Source organism: Melozone crissalis, unplaced genomic scaffold (assembly GCF_028551555.1).
Source record: "Melozone crissalis strain CALT ecotype California unplaced genomic scaffold, PUWL_Pcris_2 ptg000041l_1, whole genome shotgun sequence".
Lineage (NCBI taxonomy): Eukaryota > Metazoa > Chordata > Aves > Passeriformes > Passerellidae > Melozone > Melozone crissalis.
In genome coordinates this window covers 5134092-5155990 of record NW_026535819.1, presented here as the reverse complement: position 1 = coordinate 5155990, position 21899 = coordinate 5134092, and the positions used below count along the sequence as shown (strand labels likewise).

The 21899-nt window shown below is 41.5% G+C and overlaps 1 protein-coding gene across 19 annotated transcripts in view; it reads right to left on the bottom strand.

Moving 5' to 3' along the window:
* The window catches only part of FNBP1 (formin binding protein 1), a 92924-nt gene that overhangs the window by 45167 nt on the left and 25858 nt on the right, over window positions 1-21899 (bottom strand). For all 19 annotated transcript variants that reach the window (XM_054284036.1, XM_054284034.1, XM_054284038.1 and 16 more), the window contains exons 2-4: window positions 18295-18410; window positions 13652-13708; window positions 11020-11167 (exon numbers count right to left, since the gene is read on the bottom strand). In XM_054284036.1, the coding sequence (XP_054140011.1) occupies window positions 11020-11167; window positions 13652-13708; window positions 18295-18410 (321 nt within the window). The remainder of the gene's footprint in view (window positions 1-11019; window positions 11168-13651; window positions 13709-18294; window positions 18411-21899) is intronic.

The following is a 21899-nucleotide window of genomic DNA, read 5'->3' as shown; positions in this document are numbered from 1 at the left end:
ATTCATGTGCTCTCACGCCCAAGTGCAATCAGATTTTACATAAATCTTAAGGAATGTGATACCTATGGTTTGTTGGGTTAAAAAAAGCTCCCACTCCAGATCATTAACCTGCTACAAAATGCCACAGTTAGAAAAATCTGCCTGCAAGCATTTTACAATTGGCAGCTCCTTGGTCTCCTGCATCTTCCACTACCACAATTGGTATTTTCCTGTGTCAGGGGAATGAGGGACATTTCAGAGCTGCCATTCTGGCTCTATCAGACACGACACCAAAAAGCCCCAAACTGCAATTCTCTATCATGCCATGTCCAATAGGCTCATTTAGCTTTAAAAATCACAGTAATGTTCAACATGTGTGCAAGAACAGAACAGCACCAGGGCTGCCCTGGTAGTCCCAAACACTGTGCTGAGGAGGGATGCTCACCTGGAACTGAGCACAGGGACATTCTACAGCTGGATGTGTCTGGATGGTGCTTACCTCCACATGAAAATTCTTAAAGCAGACAAGAGAGGCCCAGTGGCAGAAATGTTTTCCGTCCTGGCACAGGCCATGCTCAGCTCTGGCTCTGCTCCTGCCCTCTGAGCAGGGAGCACGTGTGGCCACTGGGCCATGGAGGGGGAGCAGTGACAGCCTGGCACTGCTGGGACAGCAGGGACCTTCTCCAAACACTGCCTCACCACACTGTGACATTAAAACCCCCTGACATCACTGTGGAACTGCTGGGTGGCAGGGAAAGGCTCCAAGTTGATTTCAGTTCCCTTTGTAGATCCCCAAGTCCTTTCAACTCCGTGTGTGACAGATGCTGCCTCTTCCCTGCCAGCGGCTCCTCGTTTCAGCCTTTTGTCATCAGAGTTTAGGAAAACAGTCCCAAGGAGCAACAAAAACAGTCCCAAGGAACAACTGAAATTTAACACTACATTTTTCAACGTTTTGCTAATGAGCATGAAATTCATGGAAGCTTTAACAGTGAAGCTGGGAATAAAATGACTCTGATGGATTCATGTTGCCTTCCCTGCTTCCACCGGCCCCCATTTCTGTGCTCCCCACTTTGCTGGGGTAGGATGGACCTGATTTGGGAGCAGCTGGACTGTGTGAAACCCAATACTGTCAATGACCCATAAACCTCAGGAAAACAACATGCCAGGTTTGTTTAACAGGAAACAATTGCAGAGAGGAGCTGAAGGATGAACTTGGAAACAAAAGCCCATCAGATAACAGGACGTGTATTTTTAAACCATTGTAGTTGAATAATGTCATTTTAACAAGCCATCCCTGTTACTTCCAAATTTGTCATCTCTGTAAAATAAGCTGCACAAGCTTCTGGAAGTACATGCAAGAAGCAGTGAGACTGCATCCAGTTCAGATTTTGCTGCATTTTGATACTTTTTAATTTTTTTTATAAAAACTCTTCTGCACAATTGGAATGCTGAAATGTAAAATGAGCATTGTTGAAGATTATTAAACAGTAAAATATTAAATGGTGATAAATACAGGTGTATTACATCTTGAAGAGTTCAGGAAACATTTCATTTTTTTAGTTCAACCAATTTCTAAATATTCTTATATAACCCATAATTCTTGCTGTGTTGTCCCATATAATATCCTTATTGTGAGCTAAGGCACTTCTGGTTTTGCAAATCTTTGCCCTCCAATGGTAATTCCTGCCTTCCAAAAATTCATTTTTAAATACAGCAAATAAGTGGGACCTTCCAACTATTTATATTTCTTTACTGCCCCAATTTTATGGCTTAGAAAAGTCAAGGCACCATGGTCAAGTGATCTGCCTAAAGTCATACAGGAAGCCTCCAGTTTCCTCAAACCATGCACTATCTTCAACTTCTGCAAACTCATTTCCTTTACAATCCTCTTAAACAGCAAATGTCCTCTACCTTCACCTCCTCCCCTCCAAAACCCTAGCAAAAATAACTCTAAGTTCAACTGCTCCTTGATAAGGTTTGAAGATACAAGCTCTAATTGAAATAAATTTCTTTGAACAAGTTAAATAATTGTTGTTCTACACCTGAACATTTAGCAAATGGAAACATAACAAATTATTTACAAGATCCTATGGCAAGCTACTACTCTTAGTCACAGGCATTTCAGCAGCACACGATGATTAATTTAGAGTAATTGATACAATATTTCTTTTTTCCCCTCCAAACTGGATGGGTCCAAATTAATGGCCACAATCAGGCTGTTTAAAACAAATTAGAATGAGTGAGATAGTCAATTAATAAATCATGCCTCAAGTGTGTCAGTGAGACATTAGCAGCAGTGTTGGTGGCTCACACGCCATGATTTACTCCAGACTTTTCACCCATATCCACAGAATTCTAAAAACACATTAGAAACACAGTAAAGTGAAAAGTTTGGGGTTGTTAGTGTTCATTAAGTCAACCCCCTAAATCATCTTGAAGTCTGTATTTTGCAGTCTTTGGCTGGCAAACACTGTGTCAACTTTAAGATTTCCCTGAGCGATATTTTATTGAACTATTAAACCAACTAAATGGCTTAAAGCACAGCAGCACTGCCCAAACTCAAACCATCCACAACTGTCCTTTTTCCCTGTGTTAAAGCCCATTGTGTCCCAGGGTGCCCTGAACAATCCACAATGGCCACGTTTTCATTGGACAACTCCATCCATTCCAGCTTATAGGATTAACACAATAACGCAGGTTTTAGGTGATCTCAGGAGAATTCACAGATCAGTTTGGAAAAGATCTGCAAGTTTGAGCTCAACTCATGACCAACCATCATCAATTTTTAGGAAAAGATCTCCAAGTCTGAGCTCAACTCATGACCAACCATCATTATTTCAACCACACCCAAGTGCCACGTGCAGTCTCTCCTTGAACATTTCCAAGGATGGTGACTCCACCACCTCCCTGGACAGCCCAATCCAACCCTTTCCACGAAGAAATTCTTCCTGGAATTCCAAAATTCAGTTGTTAAGACTTGAGATACTTTTGCCAGAGTATTAACTCGCTCATGTGAGGACTGTGGATTAACTCAACTTTTTGAAAGCTTTTGTTATATTCAAAAAGCTCGCAGCTCGAGGAATGAGCTTTTCCCTTTGCAAATGCAGCCACAGGGATTGGTGTGCTCTCCTCATTAGGATGCTGCCTGTGTCTGGAACAGCTGGGGAGCAACCCTGGCTGCTGTGTAATCAAAGACAAACCTCTCATTGACTTTTGTTGGGCTCAGATTTCACCCGTGTTGATCAAAACGCCGGGAGCAGCGAGCGAGGGTCCCACAATGCAGAGCCTGTTCCTGCCAGCACTGCCACAATTAGGAGCAGCAGGATATTTTTGCAAAACTTCCTTGGTATGCACGAGGGTTTACACAGCCCCAGAGCTCACCCAGCAGACAACAACAGCTTGTTAGAAGATGCATCTTATCTTTTTTTTTTCCCCTGATCTTTTGAGAGAAGCGGGAGAAAAGATGTTGCTAAAAGCATCTAATGAAGGACAACACATTCCAGTGCTTTTGCTGAGGAGTTCCTGGGCAATTTTAAATTAAATAAGTGCCTGAAACATGTAAATTCCCAGCATGACAACAGGGCTGCTTAGGCTCTGTCTAAACTGATCCTGTGAAACCTTTTACAAAAGGCTGTTTAAGAAAAACAAGGCTGTGTTATTACAAACAGGAGTTGATTATATGGTTAAACTAAAGACTTGTACACTTATAGGATGTTTGTATTAGAAATAATCATAAAAACAGTCTTAATTTATATGCATAGCATATGGTTCATTTGACAACATCCTTTTCAAGAATTGTCAAAAAACATATCTAAGGCAAGGGTGCTTTATTCTCTTTTCTATGTACATGTGAGATAATAAAACAGACTGACAAAATAGTTACCTTTGGCTTCTGTAACAAGTACTCCCAGCTCACATTGATAATAAATAAAAATACAGTACTTCATCCTCCAATTCAAACTCTTATCTCCATTTTTGTTACAAGTGATTTCTAAAATAATGGCTGGTGATTAAAGCACACCAGAGACGGAAATAAGAGAACACTATTTCTTCCTCATTTTTTTCAGCAACATTTGCAAAAAACCTTGTCAAATGTTTTTCTTTTTCTGGCTGCAAAGACAGGAAACAGTCTCCTCCAAAGAAATCTTTGTTTCCAAAAATAGCAATATGTTCTTGAGGTCTTATCTCCCTCAGTTGTAGAAAGAGGAGCATAAGACAGTCCTGTGAATGTTGACATGAAATTCATGACCATTTTAACACATATTCATCAGCTACTTAATATTGGGGCATAACCCTCTTCTCCTTTGCAATATCCATAGGGACATTATTTTTAACATGTATTTATCAACTTAGTTGAGTCTGGGACAAGTTATAGAAACATCTGTACTTAATTTGATGGAAGTATCTGCTCCTGGAGTGGTATATTCCAAAGAAATTCCATTTAACAAGCACTATGGAGCAAAGCTTCAAATTCCAGATCAGCTGCACCTGACAACCTGAAGCAGCTGCTCCTGTTGTCACTGAGCTGTAACAGCAGAATGATGGATGGGATTTGGAGCAACCTGGACCAGTGGAAGGTGTCCCTGCTCTGGGCAGGGAGTTGGAATGAGATCATGCTTAAGGTCCCTTCCAAACCAAACCATTCTGTGACTCCCTGGTGATTGGCACAAATTTAAGAGACACTGTGGCAGTAATATTTATGGTAACTTGTCATTTTCATGCTACATGTGACAGATAAAGTCCTTACATTGGGAATTGGAGCTCAGAACTTCTTCTCAGGCACAGAGACAATCCTGCAGCTCCCAGTACAGCTCCATGGCAGCAGAGCTAAGGATCCTCAGGATCTCTGCTGCTCTGGCCAGCTCCTGGAGAGGTCCTGCTCAACCATCTGCCCTCAGGGCAGCAAGGCCAGCAGGCCCTGGAACCAGTGAGCACACAGGTGTGACAGGCTGTTGGAGATCATGTACCCTCCTCCAACCCAGCCCTAGGGACTAATCTTGTCCTAAAAAGCTCACCAGTGCCCAAGTGCTCCTCAAAAGCAAACCTAGGGCTTTTCAAATGGAGATTCATCACTACTACTAAAACTATGGTGTGAAAAGTTGTTTGTGCTTTTATATCCTTCAATGAAATTAGAGGAACAAGCAGCTCTAGCTTCCATCTTTTCTCATTCCCAGCATTGTCACCAAGCTCTCCTTCCACTAATCCACAGTTTAAAAATGTCATTTCAAACAGTCTGTGACATTCCTGTGGAAGACTTACACTACAGAAACTAGAAGATGTACAAGTTAATGCCTCAATATGCAAGGAAATACTTTTAGCTGCTTCCACAGACCTTTCATGCACACATTCACCTACATGGAAGTACCAAGATTTGCATCAGAAACATAAAATATTAACTATCAGCAAAAATGCCAGCTGAACGTGCCCACATGTACCACAGGCTTGGATGAACACCACTCTCTACAATTAACATATGCACTACTCATCTGGCTTTATTGTTGCTCTTTCTTTTCAGGCCAATCTCTGTGGCTGTACAGGCAGAACACAAAGGGAAAAATCATCCATGGCCAATGCTCAACCCTCAGCCTCAGGCATCTCTCAGTCATGCACTGAGCAGGAAATGTTACTGCTCATGGAAGGCATCTCTCATCTTGTCCCTCTAAAGGCTCTTGCTGTGCAGAGCAGTATTCAGGCTAATTCACAGAAAATGGAACTACATTTGTTAGTAAACAGATTTTGTTTTCCCAATCTGATTCCTTCATGTGGTAAACAGAAGCCAATTTATTTATTTGGGCTATCATTTCATAGTTCACTGTACCCATTCAAAACTGGGAAGAGCAGCATATGAAGTTCAGTGGTCTCAACTTTGAATCCTGCTAAATCCAAAGGTCACATTATACCGTTCAGTTGGGTGGGATATTAGCATTAGTTTCCCACACAAATGTGCTTTGTAAACTTCCATAATAAGCATTTGCTTTTTCCTTTCACAACACCATTCCATGATAACACCAATATTTAACACAGCTTCATTGTATTTACTATCCATAATTTGGTGAAAACCAACAAACACTCCATAAGAACACAATTTCTTATGAACTTTGCTAAATAATTTCTGCATTCTTAAATTTTTTAATAATTACCACTTAACACTCTACTGGTACAATTTAACTTAACAAAATACAGCTGAGATACCCCACAAGAAAGAGGATGAACATTTAGAGTAGGACTGTTGTGCAGTGCATTTATCAAGCACAACAAATTCCCATAAATACCTTTAGATTAAAATTAAGACCTTTATTTACAGGGGAATGGGCTGGAAGTGAGTTGGTTGCAAAACAAGAGTTGGGGAAAGCTGGTTTGAATTGCATCAATCTGAAGTTTGGCAAATCACTTCCTTTCACTGTCACTCTTTTCCTTTCCCCACCCCTCACTTGGCCATTGGTTTGTGACTTCTGGAAGGCAGCAAAGTCTCTGTGCCCCTGCAGCACAAAGCACAGCTGTGCTCCAAACACACACAGAGCTTGAGGCACATCCCAAATGCAACATGGGAAAATCCATTGTGCCCCTGACAGGGCTGTGTGCTGCCACCCTGCCTCATGCCTGCTCCACGCTGGAGAAATCCTCTGGAAAAACCACAGGAGTATTTGCAGAACAGGGCACTATTCAGAATGAGTGAACGGGACAGAATTCCTCCAATTATTTACTTTTCATCAACACCTGAGAACCTACTAGAAACAGAAAGTCCTCTGAGAGGCACCCCCTGGATGAATGCACACAAGGAGGGTCCACCAGAAAGAACCAGACCTGTTTTGCCCCCATGGTACCCATAAGGATTCATTCATTCCCTGTTCCCCTTCTATCTCCACACAAAATGGAATGTATTGACATCAGGTAAATTCTCTCCCAACCACAGAATCCCAGTGCTGCACCAGTTCAGGCTGCAGCAAAGCCCTTGGCTTCTACCTGACTTTCATGCTTGATTGTATGGAGCCAGAGCAGCCCCAAGGGGAGGTGGAGGCAGAGGTGAGAGCAGCAGCAGTAATCAGAGAGATGGTTCATGACTCCCAAATACATTTTTAGCAAAGCTGCCATGAGCAGTGGCCACACAGAGCGGCTGCTGCCAGAGGAGGCTGAGAGTCAGACCTAGTTTGTGACCAGAGATCTAAATCAGAATGGCCCCAGGAAATAATTCTTGAATTTCTATCCAAATTACAGAATTGGATGGATTCCTCAGCCATAGTTGGATATATAAATCAACTATGTCCTGTGAAGTGTTAAGGGAAAAAAATAAGCCAACAAACAGAAGTTCTCAATGGTTGGCTCAGTACATTTCCAGCCTAGAAGTGTATTACATGTCAGTGCTTGTGAAGTAAAGTCCAAACACTCATCTTGACATGACAGGATCACCTCCTTTTCTTTTGTCAAAGATGGACAAGATTAAGAGCCAATCTTAATTCAATCTTAATCTTAATTCACCTAATTCTGTGACCTGTAATACTGCAGGTCACAGAATCACAAGGTTGGATGAGACCTTCAAGATCATCGAGGTCAAACTTGACACCTTTGAGAGCCATCCCAAAGTAAGGCTTTGGTGACATTGGGGTGACATGAAGCATGACTGCAGAAACAAGTTCTTTCCCTGAAATACTCAGAGGTGATTCCCATCTCATTTGTGTGACTTGATGACATCTTCCAACAGCAATTCAGTCACAGGCATCTAACCTCAACAGCCTCAAGGGGAATATGGATGGGACATGCCCTTCACACAACACAGAACTGAAATTTGAGCTTTTAACCAGCTAACAAGGACCCTGAGGAAGAGAATGTCTCCTGAGAGAGCATGGACACAGTAAGATCAAGAGAGTACAAGAAGAAGTTCAAGTGAGGAACTGCACTATAAAGAGTTTCACTTCACTGGGCAGCTGGGAAGAACTGAAACAACACAAGGAGTTCTCCCTCTCACTGTGTGAAAAGCAGGCAGGGTGTGTACCTGACTGAGTGACTGTGAGGGCAAAACAACTCATTTGGTACAGTGACAGCACTAAGAGCAATCTTATGGAAGAGGAATGTGTAAAATGATAAAGTGTAAAATGATAAAGTCATTGATTTACCTTTACTCCTAAAGATATTCAAGTTTGACACAAGGAGTCTTGGCCTGATTTTTGTAACCACTTTGTAAAGGTCAAAAGTCATCATGCAACAAAGCAGGATCTGAAAAAATGTAAAGGTAACCCAGAACTCTCCCAAGTTTTAAATCAGATCACAGGAAGGAGGTATCTCTCTTTTGAACAACAGCACCAAAGCACTGACCTTGCACATCATCCCACCTGTCCAACCTGCACAATCGTCCTGCCTGGTTTTGATCAGTTACTTCTGTCTTTATTTTCACCACTAGCAACCATCTTTTATAGAAAAAACATGACATAGGCAGCCATTAAGCACACTTTTCAGAGAGCCAAACAAACCCAACATATGTACAATTTGCATGCCAGATGAATTTTACCCAGCATAAAACCAATGTAAGGCATGACACAGTATCAGTTCTGCACCACTTCCAGGCCAAGGAAAACCCAAGAAATTATTTATTACTGTGTGACCCCAATCATCTGCTGGTGTAATTCCACTGGAATCAATAGAGCTAAATGAGCATGAAAGCAGAGCAGAGCAGGCAGGCACCAGCCCCCATGTGCTCAAAGATCATCAGCCACACTCACTGCTCACAGCTCCAGCAAACACTCCTGGGCATCAAAGGGGTTTCCTTTGGAAACAGAAGCTGTATTTAGAAATATTTGAAAAAATTCTTCCCTGTGAGGGTGCTGAGGCCCCAGAGAAGCTGTGGCTGCCCCATCCCTGGAAGTGTTCAAGGTCAGGGTTTGGTGCAGGCTGGACCAGTTATCTCTGCCCATGGCAGGGAAAGAATGGGATGAGTTTCAGGTCCCTTCCAACCCCATTCTGATTTGCCTGACCCCTTTCTGCTGGACTTGAGTTCATCTTTCACACATTTATAGCTACGACACCTCTGTGTATAATTTCCATTTTCCAAGTAGAAAAGTAAAACCAAAAGAGTAAAGGTGCTTATCTACCACAGCCATGCTGAAATCACTGGAAATTTTACCAATTGACAGGTATTTGGACACCTGAATGACTTAATTCAAGACTCAGTGGACAAGAATGTGGGTCTCCCAACTCCTACACATGGACCCAGCCCCAGGAGTGGCTCATCCAAATGGTTCTTTGGACCTGGAGCACAGCAGCTGATGGCAGAACAAACAGTGAGCACGAGAACTCTGCCAACAAAATTTCTGGAAATACCAAGTCATTCATTAATTGATATCATAAAAGGTTTTGCCTAAGCTGCAGCTCTCTGTAATATTTACACAACATCCACCCTCCCCTCCTGCAGATCTCAGCAGGATCAATGCTGTTACAGGATGAAGTGAGAGGCTGGGCATGAAAAATGCCTGAGGGTGGGAACGGTTTCCTTTTCAACACAGTTTTCTCCTGAATGAGAAATCTACAGGAACCAGACAAGGATTCCTAATTCCTATAAGCTTGATTTATGTTGCAAGAACAAAACAACTCTGACTGACAACTGTTTTCTGTTAAAGGCCAGTAATTATCAGCAACAGCAGGTAAATACACTCACTTGCTTTTTGCTGTTCCCCTGTTCTTATCACTAGGCCAATATTACACTAATTTTCCTGTCATTCACCCCTTACTTATATGAGCCATAATTACTAGAAAAGTTTACAAACAAAGCAAAAACCCAATAGTTACTGCTCAAATTCTTTACAAGAAATATTGCAAGCCCTCTTCCATGGTACTTAAAACATCTAGATATTCCAATCAACTTATATACCCATGTAATTGAAAAACCAGGCAAAAAACAAGAGCTGACAGAAAAATGCCACACTAGAATCCTGCTTTTTTCCCCTTTTTTTCTCCTTTTTGCACAGATCCATGCTGGATATAAGGTCACAGAGGGGCTGAGAAAACATTCCCATCACAGTTACATGTAAAACATCCTTCCATGCTGAAGATTACACACCATTCTGCAGATTAAAGCTATGTCTATATATTCTTTTCCTCTGCTGACAGAATTATCACTCTAATGCTATACTTAGAAAAAGGTGGTGATTTCCAGGGCTCCGCTCCCACACAGCACCTCAGCACATGCTTAGTGTTTAGTGGGACTATTTATAAATGCATAAGTTCTGCAGGAGTATTTTTGCACTTTCCAAAATAGACCAACAGCTTGGAAATGAAATATAATGCTCTGATGCTCCCTTTGCACTTTGCTTAGTCATTTTATACCTGTTCTGTGACTATTTGTAGTGCTTAGAATCCTTCTTCTATCCACACATCCAGGACATAAAAGGATTCAAGGCAAGGAAGGAAATCACATCTCAACTCTCCATTTTACAGAGCTGGTGATGTGCAAATTAATCAGCTTTGAACATTCACTGCAGCAGGCACACAGGTCCCTAAAGTACCAGCTGCAATAGAGCACTAACATAAATCTATTCATTCTACCAGTCTTGAAGGACAACAGGTTGAAAACCACATTCCTTATCTTCACCAAACAAGACAAACCCCCTATTTATTATTAAAATATTTTTTAAAGAGTCTCCTTCACCAGATCTGGCTGAGAAGCACAAAAAATGTGAATCAAAATCCAAATAATTCTCTCAATCAGCCTCAGCACTGCAGTTCCTCTGTTTATTTCAGGCTTTACAGTGCTGCTGGACTCTGCCCCAAGCACGCTTTTGGCTAGCAGAGCCTTAAGCACAGATGGGTCTCTGACCTTATTTAGGAGGGATTCTCCTGCAGGCATTCCTGTCTGATTTTATAACATTTGATTCAAACGGTTCAGCGGCTTGGCCAGGGCACATAACCCAGTTCTTTAATGCTTGGTTCATTAGCACAGCTCATGTTTATTAACTACAAATAAATCTCACTTAACATTGAACTCCACTACCACTAATTAGCTGTTTTAAATAGCAATTCCTAGTGAATAATAAATAAAGAAGGATGGGTTACCGATTTCCTCTCCTGTTTCAGCTCCTGCACGTAGCGCGTTAACTCGGCAGTGATCAGAGAGGTCATGTTCTCTGAGATCACCTCATGCTGCCCAGCATAGTCATTCATCTCATTTAAAGTGGCTAGGAAGGCTCTAGTTGATGTGTACCTGCAAAGGACAGAAATGCATTTTTAGGCTCTTTATTTTCTGACAGACACACTGCAAAGGGAGCTGGGATCCTCCTTGAGCACTTAGCATTGCAATGAATTAGCACAGATTCACTGAAGGAATTGCTCCAAAGGAAGCCTGTCCCACACACTGACAGTTCTCTGATAAGTCTATCTCAATTTAGACAGTTTGACACTGGCTCTTAAATTATCACCACTTTAGAGTGCCAGGTTCTTTATCAGCACAGCTCTGGGGCTTCAGTTTTCTAATCTCTACTCACCAAACATTTCTAGTTGTACTGTCTCAATTCCTACAATTCAGTGCACAGAGTCATCAGTATATCCTACCTGGAAAAATCCTGTCTAAGCAAGCAAAATTTTGGCCAGCATAGCCTAGAAAAGAAAGTTTTTCATAGTGTGAATTTGATTTAAATCAGCTATAGTTTATAAAGTTTTCAAATAAATAGAGTTTACTAACCAACTGTTCATTGTCAACCCATATTTTTTTAGTACCTTCCAGCACAAGGCTTATTTTTTTCATATCAAATAATCTCCCATACAGCATTCCATGTATTATTGAAAGGAAGAAACATCTGTGCACACAAATTTTGAAGCAGCAGATTATGTCACTGGTGTATTCAGCCCAGCGCCAACAGAGCTGCATTTAAATACCCCAGCTGGCAGTGCTGGGCAGCTGGAAGCCAGCAGCAAGACACTACTACATACTAGAAAAACTATTGTTGTTGTTATTTTTATTCTAATTCTAAAATAGTAGTGGCCTGCGCTGGTAACATCACCTAAAGGTGAAAAATCAAAGCAAAGATGGAGATATTTAGAGGAAATAGAATGGAGTGGTACAAGTAGGGATGAGAAAGGCATCAGATGAAAATAAAAACAGGAGAAACTAAAAAGGGAATTAAAAGGGACTAAAAACATTACAAGCAGAAACATTCACAGTCAAGATGTGAAATGAGAGAAATCCCTGTAACAAAAATATCCCAAGATATAAAAGGCACAGAACTGAAGACTGACAATGAGCTTGAAAAAGCTGATTTTCAGCCAGGCTGTCTCCAAGCAGCATCTGAGGCACCCAAAGGTCACATGGCAAATCCCCAGACATTGTTTTGAGACATGAAGTAACAACACTGAGGTGAACACTGTATTTATAAAGGGCAAAGGATGCTCAGGATCTTCTGTGCCACATCACATAGAATCATTCAACTCCAATATCCTTTTTCAGCAATGAAGGATGTGCCAAAACCCATTGTAGTAAACTCAAAATACCCATTTATGGTGGAGCTATCCAAAGGCAGATTTATTCCTAATCTTGAGTACAGACCAGAACAGCCACTGTGCTGGTAACATAATCTTCCTTGTGTAAATATCAATATCTCAGGAAACAATGGCATAAATAACTGATTCCCAAACAATGTTCCTAAAAATAAATTAAAAAACAAGCAAAGAGCCTGTTATCTCTGTTACACAAGCCACTGGAGTAGCTGTATAGAGCAGCGTGGGGGGCTGACCCAAAAAATCTGTATTAATATAATCATCCAATTGGAGCCATATCCAAACTCTTTTGAAACATGTCAAATTTCAAGGTCAGGGGTTTGAGGCTGCTGCTGGGCTCTCCAGAGGCAGAGCAGCCCCCTGGAGCACCAGGCTGAGGGTCAGCCCCTGCCATGCCTTCCTTCAGAGCTGCATTACAAAACCCTGATGTTGAGAAACTCAGAGGTCACAGTGCTCTAAGGGGAAAGGTTCTCACTGTGATTTAGAGCCTGGTGGGAAGCTCATCTTCTAGAAAATTCTCCTTAAAACATATCTTTATTCTCCTCAAGGGCAGGAGTGTCCTTAGGGACCTGTGGTGTCTCATCTCCTGGACCTCGTTGCTCTGCCTGTGAGCAGAGCATCACTCCCCTGCCATGGGGACAGGTCTGAGCAGGGAGTCACAACCAGACAGGTGAGGCTGTGCCCATCCTTCAACAGCAGCCAGCCCCAGGACACTGGGAGTACAACCCTGATCCTCCACCCTGCTCTGCAGGAGCCACTGTGCTGTTGGAACATTACTCCTTTTGTAAGTTACTAATCTGTGTTGTCAGCCTGTTTGAGTCATTTAATACTTACACAGAGTGCTTGAGTTTCATGCTAAAATTAACAACTGCTTCTGCTCCTGCTGAAAGCAGATATGAATTTGGTTGTTCACTTCAGAGAAGCAGGATCAGTCTGGCTTGAAGGTTTTAAGGCACATTAAAAAAACAAATGAAACCAAAACCCCAACCCAGGCATCCAGAAACTGCAACATAAGGCAACTGAGTAGTTACAGAGCAAATCCACTCCTTAGTATCTACCCCACAAGCCTGTGATGTCTATATTCTTACACTTGACATTAAAACCTTTGGTTTACAAGCCAAATCCTAGGTGATGACCCAAACTTTGCCATTCCTCCATCAATGTGTGCTCACCCAGCAGGGGATCGTGAACATACCTGTATTCTTCCTCCTCTTTGGAGTTCTTCTTGGGTTGGTATTTCTTTGAAAGATTCCTAAAATTAAAAACACAGAGATATAAAATAAACTTTTAAAATATCCTTTGAAGCTTACTGATGGATGTTGAGCTGCACACACATTCTGTGAGGCTGCAGTTTTTATCTGCAGTGAGCAGACACCTCTCCTGGAGCATGACTATAATCAGGCTTTGATTGTGCTGTACTAACACTCTAAGAATGGGCTGCACTCTGCTCCAGTCTCTAACTACAGCAAAGCAGCAGATTCTGAACCCAAGAAGTTGCTAAATTAAGGTTATGAAGTTGATACACCTGGGTTGTGGTTCTGCTGATGCACAGATCTCCTTCACCTGATTTAGAGGAGAGGTTCTTTTAGAGCAGGAGTCACCCCAGGTAAGGGAGATCTGAAGCAGCAGATGACACTCTTGGCCAGGCAGGTTTGCCTGCCTTTAGCAGGATGATTAGAAGGCAAAAAAAAAACCCTTCACAAAGCTGTGGGAAGCTGCACTGAGATAGCAAGAGGGAGTTCATTTTGTGATTATCAACTAATGCTGGGGGAAGTGTGACATTTGATTATCCTAATTAGCACAGATGATTGCATCTCATTATCCCCCAGCCAACTACTGATTTAATTTTAAAACACCAATATGCTCTTGGAGTGATTGTATCTTAAATAAGAAACCTGAAGCTTGCTGTGAGCACATCTGACATTGTATGCTTTTTATTGTCCCACAAGCCTCTCATCAGCAGAACATCCAGGGATTTGGGAAGGTGTGCTGCCCACCTGGCCCTGAGTGCACCTTGCTGGTATCAGCACCAGGATGCACATTGCACTGCAGCACAGCACAGAGCTGAGCAGTTTAAGGGCTTTTCAGTGCTCCTGTGTCCTGAACTGAGCCCCATGACTCTGCTCTTTCTGGCAGCCTCTCACCCTGCTGTGGAAGGGAAGCCATTTGGTTTAGTTTTACAAGGTTGTTTCAGTGATGAAGAGCAGCACACAGAGAGTATTGATGGAGGCACTGTCCGAAGGAGGACTGAGTTTTATCAACTTATCCATGCCAAACTCTTTGGAGAAATCCCAGAATACATCAAGTTGTAATGAAACTGCTTTTTCAGAGGTGTAACCCATTCCTTGCTGATGCTGGTTTTACTGCTGACTTGGGGACAGCAGGGCCTCCCATCTCACATTTCTTACTCCTTTTGTTCTCCTTGAGGAATTAAGGAGCATCTGCCCCAACAGAGGAGTAGCCAGAATGCTGGCAGATTTGCACAGGCAAACATGTGTTCCTCAAAATTTAACTATCTTGACTGGAAGGGATCCAAATGAGTATCTCCCTCTCAGTCTGTGCCTTCTCTCCAAGAATATGCTCTGAAAAAATTAACTTCTCTAGTTCTGCAGCTTCTACCAAACACCAGAATGGGAAGGGTTCTGCAAACTGTTCTGCATGACGAAAATAAATTTTACAGCACCCTTTGTATGCCATGGGAATGCCTCCTTCCATGCACCAGCTTGAAGGGAAAAGGAAAAACCACAAGAAAAAAGCACAAAAGGCTACAGTAATAAGGCATTTTCACACAGTCAAAACTCCATCTCCCTGCACTGTCACGCTGCCCAATTAATTCTGACACACACAGCAACTGGCTTCCTGTGAATCTTTAAAGGTGCAGAAATGCTACAGAGCTGAGGGGGGGGGGGGAAACCCACAGTCTGCTTTCACAGACAAAAACCACTTACCAAGGATTAGCATCTGGGTTGAACACTTCATTATCTTCTGTGCAATTTACACAACACACAAATTGAGTCTATTTATTGAAGTTCTCTAATTATTTTTTGCTGTTTTCTAAAATAAGATGTAGGTTTAACCAGGTACACACAAAACTCCCACAAGTGCCAGTGAATGCAGAAGTATTGCTGGAGCTCAGCATGTCCTGGTGCAGTGACAGTGACACCTTCAGTGCCAACAATGATTACAGAGGGAGCTAACACATAATAAAACCATCTCTGGAAAGATTCTGTGCCACTCTGAGCACCCATCTCCAGGAGTGTTTCTATTTGCCTTTCACTCTGCATCATTTTTTCTGCCTTTCCAGCTTATTTCTCTGCTCCCATATTTCGACTTGGGTGACAAATGTGAGAGAAAGATGTCAGACATCAGGGGTTCTGATTCTCAGATTATCTTGACACCTGAAGCATTTTTTCCAACACATTTTCCTTGAGGCCATCTATCCATCACCACATTAGGCAAGGGTTTTGACACCCTTTGTGATGCTCTGAGTGCATGTGCTGCAAGGGAAGTGACAAGGACACAGCACCTCAGCACTGGGAGCACAGCATCCAGCACATCAGGGTCCCATGGAAGTTAAAATACCTAAAATAAGCATTCTACCAGAGTTCCTACATTCCAGCCTAGCTTAATTATTAAATAAACACAATGCAAAACAATTAAGAAAATAAAGTCAGATCTGGACTCCCGAACCAGGCTAATTGTAAATGGGATGTAAGTCTAACCTAAAATATTAAATGCACATCTGCAGAATTATAAAGAAGAAGAAATGTTTTTAAATAGAAGAAAATTTAACTTCAATAGATGACCAGGCTGAGATGTAGATAGTTAAGAGAGGAGAAATAGCTAGTTAGGTAACCCAGGGATGGAACAGAAAACACAAGTTGTACAGAAGGAAATAAATTTCAGCAGCTTTACTTACACTACAAACAAAACTGAGTTACATCCACAGGAGTACCTGGAGTTAACCTGTCTCTTTTTAATAACATTTTCTGCATGTTATGACATGCAGTGATGTGATGCAGCCCCTTTACACCAAATTGATGTGGTACAAAAAAGGTTTGCACCAGGCTTAAGGACACTTATGAAATAAAAGCAGATGCATGATTTATTTCTCTTTTTTAACGTCCAGCACTGCTTTACCTCAACACTTGACAAGTCTACATTTTTTGGTTTTTTCTTTTGTACTTCTAACTTCTTAGATGTCTGCAAGCAACCCTGTGTTTAAGAGCTCCTTGGGGACAGATCTATTTGTCCTCAAACCATAAAAATACAGAGAGGCAGGAAACAAATAGACCATGGTTTCTTGGGAAGTCTAGAACAGAATAAGAAATAAAGCTCAGCAATTCATAGTTTCTACATGGTCACAGGTAAAACAATATTTCACTTTCATTTATATGTTGTTTGGGTGTTTATTTGATTAATTAAGCTCTTTGTAGCTGGAATTTGTCATCCTGAATACCCCAGTGAGTCTAGTGCAGGATTGTTCCTAGGACAGGCCAGCTCACCCAGATACTCTGCTGGGCTTTCCCAGCCCAGTCACACTCTCTTTGTTCTAGCTCATTTTGCCTCTGTAATTCACCCTCTGCTCCTCTCCATAGGATGTGAGCAATTTGTTCCTGCACGAGTCATTTTCTGTTTCCTGCTTGTCTGAGGCAGAAACCCTGGGGAAGCCTCCTGGCATTCCCCTGGGAGAGCACACAACCATCAGGGCAGGGATTTATCTACAACCAGCTCCTCATGAATCACAGACCACTGTGCACCTCCAGTCCACTCAAACACAAGCCAATTCTGGGTGATTTTTTTTTTAATTGATACTATGTTAAATACACAGATCAACTGAAACCTCAGATCCCATCTCTTTAAAAGCCAGTAATAATGGAAAGAGTTCTCAAGATTTATTAGCACAGTGCAAATAAAAGATCAGTTTACTGGGGGAATTAGGAATAATTATTCCTGCTCTCCCCCTCCCAGTTAACACCAGCACTTCCAGTTTAGCACTGGGCACAAGTGGCTGCCAATAATGTTGTTCAGCAGGACCCCCTGTGTGCTTTACTCCCTTCTCACCCCTGATCAAAACTCAGTTTTTTCCACCTCACTGGGAAAAGCAGGGTGATATCCGCTCCTGTGGGAGGGTTCTTAGCACCTCTTCCCCGGGACCTGACCTCAAGGGAGATTTTTTCTGCGTCTGGTTCACACATTCTCATCTCTGACTACAATCAAACCAGACATGGACATGTAGTAAGTCCCAGCAGTGATTATTTGAGATTAATTCACAAAAATCTCAGCTCTGAGAGACAGAGATCAGGAGACATCTCAAAAGATCATAAAACTACAATTCAAATTTCAGGCTGTAACCTTCTTAACTACATAGAAAAAATTACCAAGGGCTGGGCCTGACTTTCTGACCTGTAATTCCTCCCCATGCACATTCAAAAAAAAGGCCTGTGTTAGTAAAAAGAAACCTAAACTTCTCCTAACAAATGATCATTATTCCATTGAATTCTTAAACCCTTCAGCATTTTTGCACAGCAGCCCCAATTTCATGGAAAACATGACAGTGCTGTGCTCAGAGCCTGAGCCATTAATCATGCACAAACTGTGAGTAAGCCCTAGCGTGCTGCTCAGCCACCTCAAGGACCTCTCTTTTTGCAAAACATATGATTACCAGCAGATATAATACAACAGGATCTTAAATTAGCTTTTACTTTCCAATCTCTAAATTAAAGCTATTTTCTAAAACATTATAAACAAAATCACCACTGACACAGCAAACTTAGAGTTGATTACAGGCTCTGAAGAGATGCAACTCAAAGTCCAGAATTTTACATATCAACTTACCTAAGCTGCTTTGCATAGCTGAGTTCAATCTCTGTTCTTTCTTTTACAAACTTGATGTACTTTTCCAGAACATCAATACCCCACTGAGTGTGTTTTTCTAAGTTGTCAAACTGGTCCTGCAATGAATAAAAAAAAAATAGTTTAGTCTTATTGAACACAGAGACAACTTAAAATTAATTTACAAAGGGAGTATCACCACACAGAAAGAGTTGTTAATATTTTCCATTACAACTTAGATACTTTTATAGTGAGACAGGTTTTTAACAACAGAAATCTGTATTTTACCACGAGCCCAATTCAGCAACACTCTTCATTACTCATTTCTGAATCAGTTTCGTTCCAGAAGTACTGGCAATTCTATTAAATACCCTCTTCTAATATAAATACTTAAATGTAGGATAAGAAATAGATACTCATGACAGTATTTTGTTTTACTCTGAAGAAGTAATAGAAGTTCCATGAATTTGGGATCTACTCCTAATTAGTAATCCTGATTTTCATATGAAAATTGTAGATTTAAACTCCAGCTTTGCCAGTGCTATGAATTTAAAATGTTATTCAGAACAGCTAATCTTTTTACAGAGCAGATTTCAATTCCTTTGTAGCCTGTTTGCTCTAAAACAGACAACACAATGCCCCCCAAATGACATAAACTATGTTTTCTGAAAGTTTTCTTGGCCACCTCCATTTAGATACAGATACTGCCTTGTTCTTCAAATATTGTTGCCCTCAAAAACAGTCACACATGTTTTCAATGAAATCAAGAACATTCCACAAGTCAGTCTGGGATTTGCAAATGCCAAGAGAAATTAAGCAACTCTAAATCCAAATTAATTATCCAAGCCAGTTTATTACTATGTGCAGATTTCAATTTTAATCACCTTATTTTTCAAAATTTGGTTATTTCAACAGCACTCAAATTCCACAATCCATTCCACACAGCTTTGCAGAAATTATTGTTTCTACAATACTTGAAATATAATTTTTAAACTGTAATACATTGAATACTTATTCTGACAGACATACACTGTAAAATAAACAAGGCCTTTAATATCAGCCTAACTTATTTGGCATCAGGTTCCATTATGGTTTACCAGGAAAACAGAGAGTAAGTTTGTACAATCTACAAATTAGATTGACAATGTTTTCTAAAAAACTATCCACAGCACTAGATATGGGTGGGATGCTGAGCTGCTACTACCAAAGGTTCTGACACAAGTGATGCTTCTCTAAATCAAAAGATTTGGCCCTGTGGCTCAGTGTGCAGAGTTATCACTGAGATACAAAAGCCAGACAAGCCCATTCCATTTACACACAGAGCAGAAAAATCACTGAAAGCTACAACAAAGCCTGGTTTGTGAATGTGTTGCTTTTATCAAACACCACTTTCTGCTCTGTAGCACATCTGGCTGTGACAGAGTTACACTGGTGGCAGGAGGGACTCTGCCAGCCTTGAACAGTCATGGACACAGGAGCTGATAAAGAAAATAAAGCTGCTGATAAAGCTGCTGAACTGTAATATGAAGGGGAGAAATAGGAACCATGTTAAGAAAAAAAATCTGCAAAACACCACCAAGAAGGGAGTTAAATCAGCAGGTAAAACTCATGGAATGGGACACACACAGTTTGTGCATTGTGTGCTTGCTCTGCTTTAGCATCAGGCACTATTTCAAACCAAGTCAGCCAAACCAGACTAGGTTTCAATTTAAGTTATGTCAGTTTTAGTCGATTAAAGAGGCACTGGAGGCAGAACAGCAAAAGGTAATAATACAAAGTTAGAAAAATAGTAAAGAACCTTAAGTGCTCCAGGACTAAGTGTTCCAGAAACTACAAGAAAGTGTTTAAGAGCAACTGGAGTAAAAAAATTCAAGCTACACAAAATAAAATCCTTACTTCCAGCAATACAAATCACCCTTGAACCAGTGTAGCATCAGTCACTCAGCAAGAGGATGTGTGCATTCTGAGGAAAGGGAATACACAGACTAAAAATGTACATGTTTGCCTATATACAAATCTCAATTTCAGGCAGTTTCACATGTGGGGAGAAGGCAAAATCAGGGGTAGCAATGATCCTCCTCCTGCCAGGGGGCTCAGCTCAGCCTGGAGTCTGATGCCAGCACAGAGAAGCACCTTCTGCTCTGCTTCAAATATACAACCTCTCCATCTCTGGGATTATGCAGGAATCAGGAGAGTAATGCAAACATGGCCTTTTTAAGGTTTCTGATAAAGAGGTCCTCTAGCTCTCCCACACCCTATTCTTCCACAATTTACATTATTTAACCTAAACACATGCATATAAAATAAATACCTCATGGGGAAGTCCATTAGTCACAAGTTTACATGGATTCACACACTCCTGATTTAGAGAAGGGAAATCTTAGGCAGGGAAATTCACCCTGTAATCCCTGTAAGCAAATTTAACCACCTTTCTTGGTACAAATCTGATCTGATAAACTAACTTATTATCCTACTGTGACCCCATCCAAAGAGGAAAGGTCAAGGTTTCCCAGAGGAAAGAATGCCTTTCAAGGAGATCCTGCCCTTCAAGGTAATCCAGATTTGAAGACAGAGCAGGTTCACCCTGAAAACGCAACCCTGGTGGTGGCTTAACCAAAACTCCCACCACCATCCCACCCTGCATCAATTCTCAGAGCATCAGTTAGATCAGAGTTGGAATAAAAACCCAGAAATGGGCTGGCATCCCACAGAGGGACCTGCTGGACTGTTCCTAAGGCCTCACTAGGCCAAGTTGGTAATAAATAATATTGGAAATAAAACTCCCTGAGGAGCAGTGTAAGAGGAGCACACGGTGGTGCAGCTGTCAGACAGATCAACCAGGGGAAGATGTTGAATTTCTATTTATAAAGTGAGATGAGGCACTCGCCCCGTGCCAAGCTCTAGGCAGAACCACCTCAAAAGTAAAGCACTGACCTCCACTATCAAGAGAGACAAGGGGAAGTTTAACTCTGCAAATTTGCTAAAGAGTTTCTGTTCTTTTCCGGGCATGGAACAGTGCTGGCCCAAGTGCCATTTCACTCAGCAGCCAACGCCCCACAGCACTGTGTTACACTGGGGTCATGCATTCCATTGTCCCTTCCCTTTGCTGAGTGCCTCGAGGATGAAAAAAAGTCAGTAAAATTGGCAACACCATCACTGGCTGAGCATGAGATTGCAAAGGAAGGGCAGTGCAGCCAGGGGGACACCACACATATTGTCCTCCTTGCTCCATGCATCTGCAAGGACACTGAAGGTAGGCAAAGGCTCTGAGTTAATGAATCAAGGGATGACAGAGCACACAAAATGTGTCCAGCATAACCTTCAATTCATGGAATCCCAAAATCCAGGGATACATGTAATCAATGCAAAATAGGAACTTCTGAAGAAGAGATTTTTGAGAGCAGTTAACAATATCATGCCTTCAAATAATCAATATTGAAAACACTTTTTGGAAATTGATTTACTTTTCTTCAAGTTCATTACAAAAATGCATTATCAATAGGAAACTAGAGTTAAAAACCCCCATCAATTATTCTGGAGTCTAATGAGAACAACACATGATTTCAGCACAAAGTGCACCAGCCCTGGCAGAGATGATTTAGCAGGTG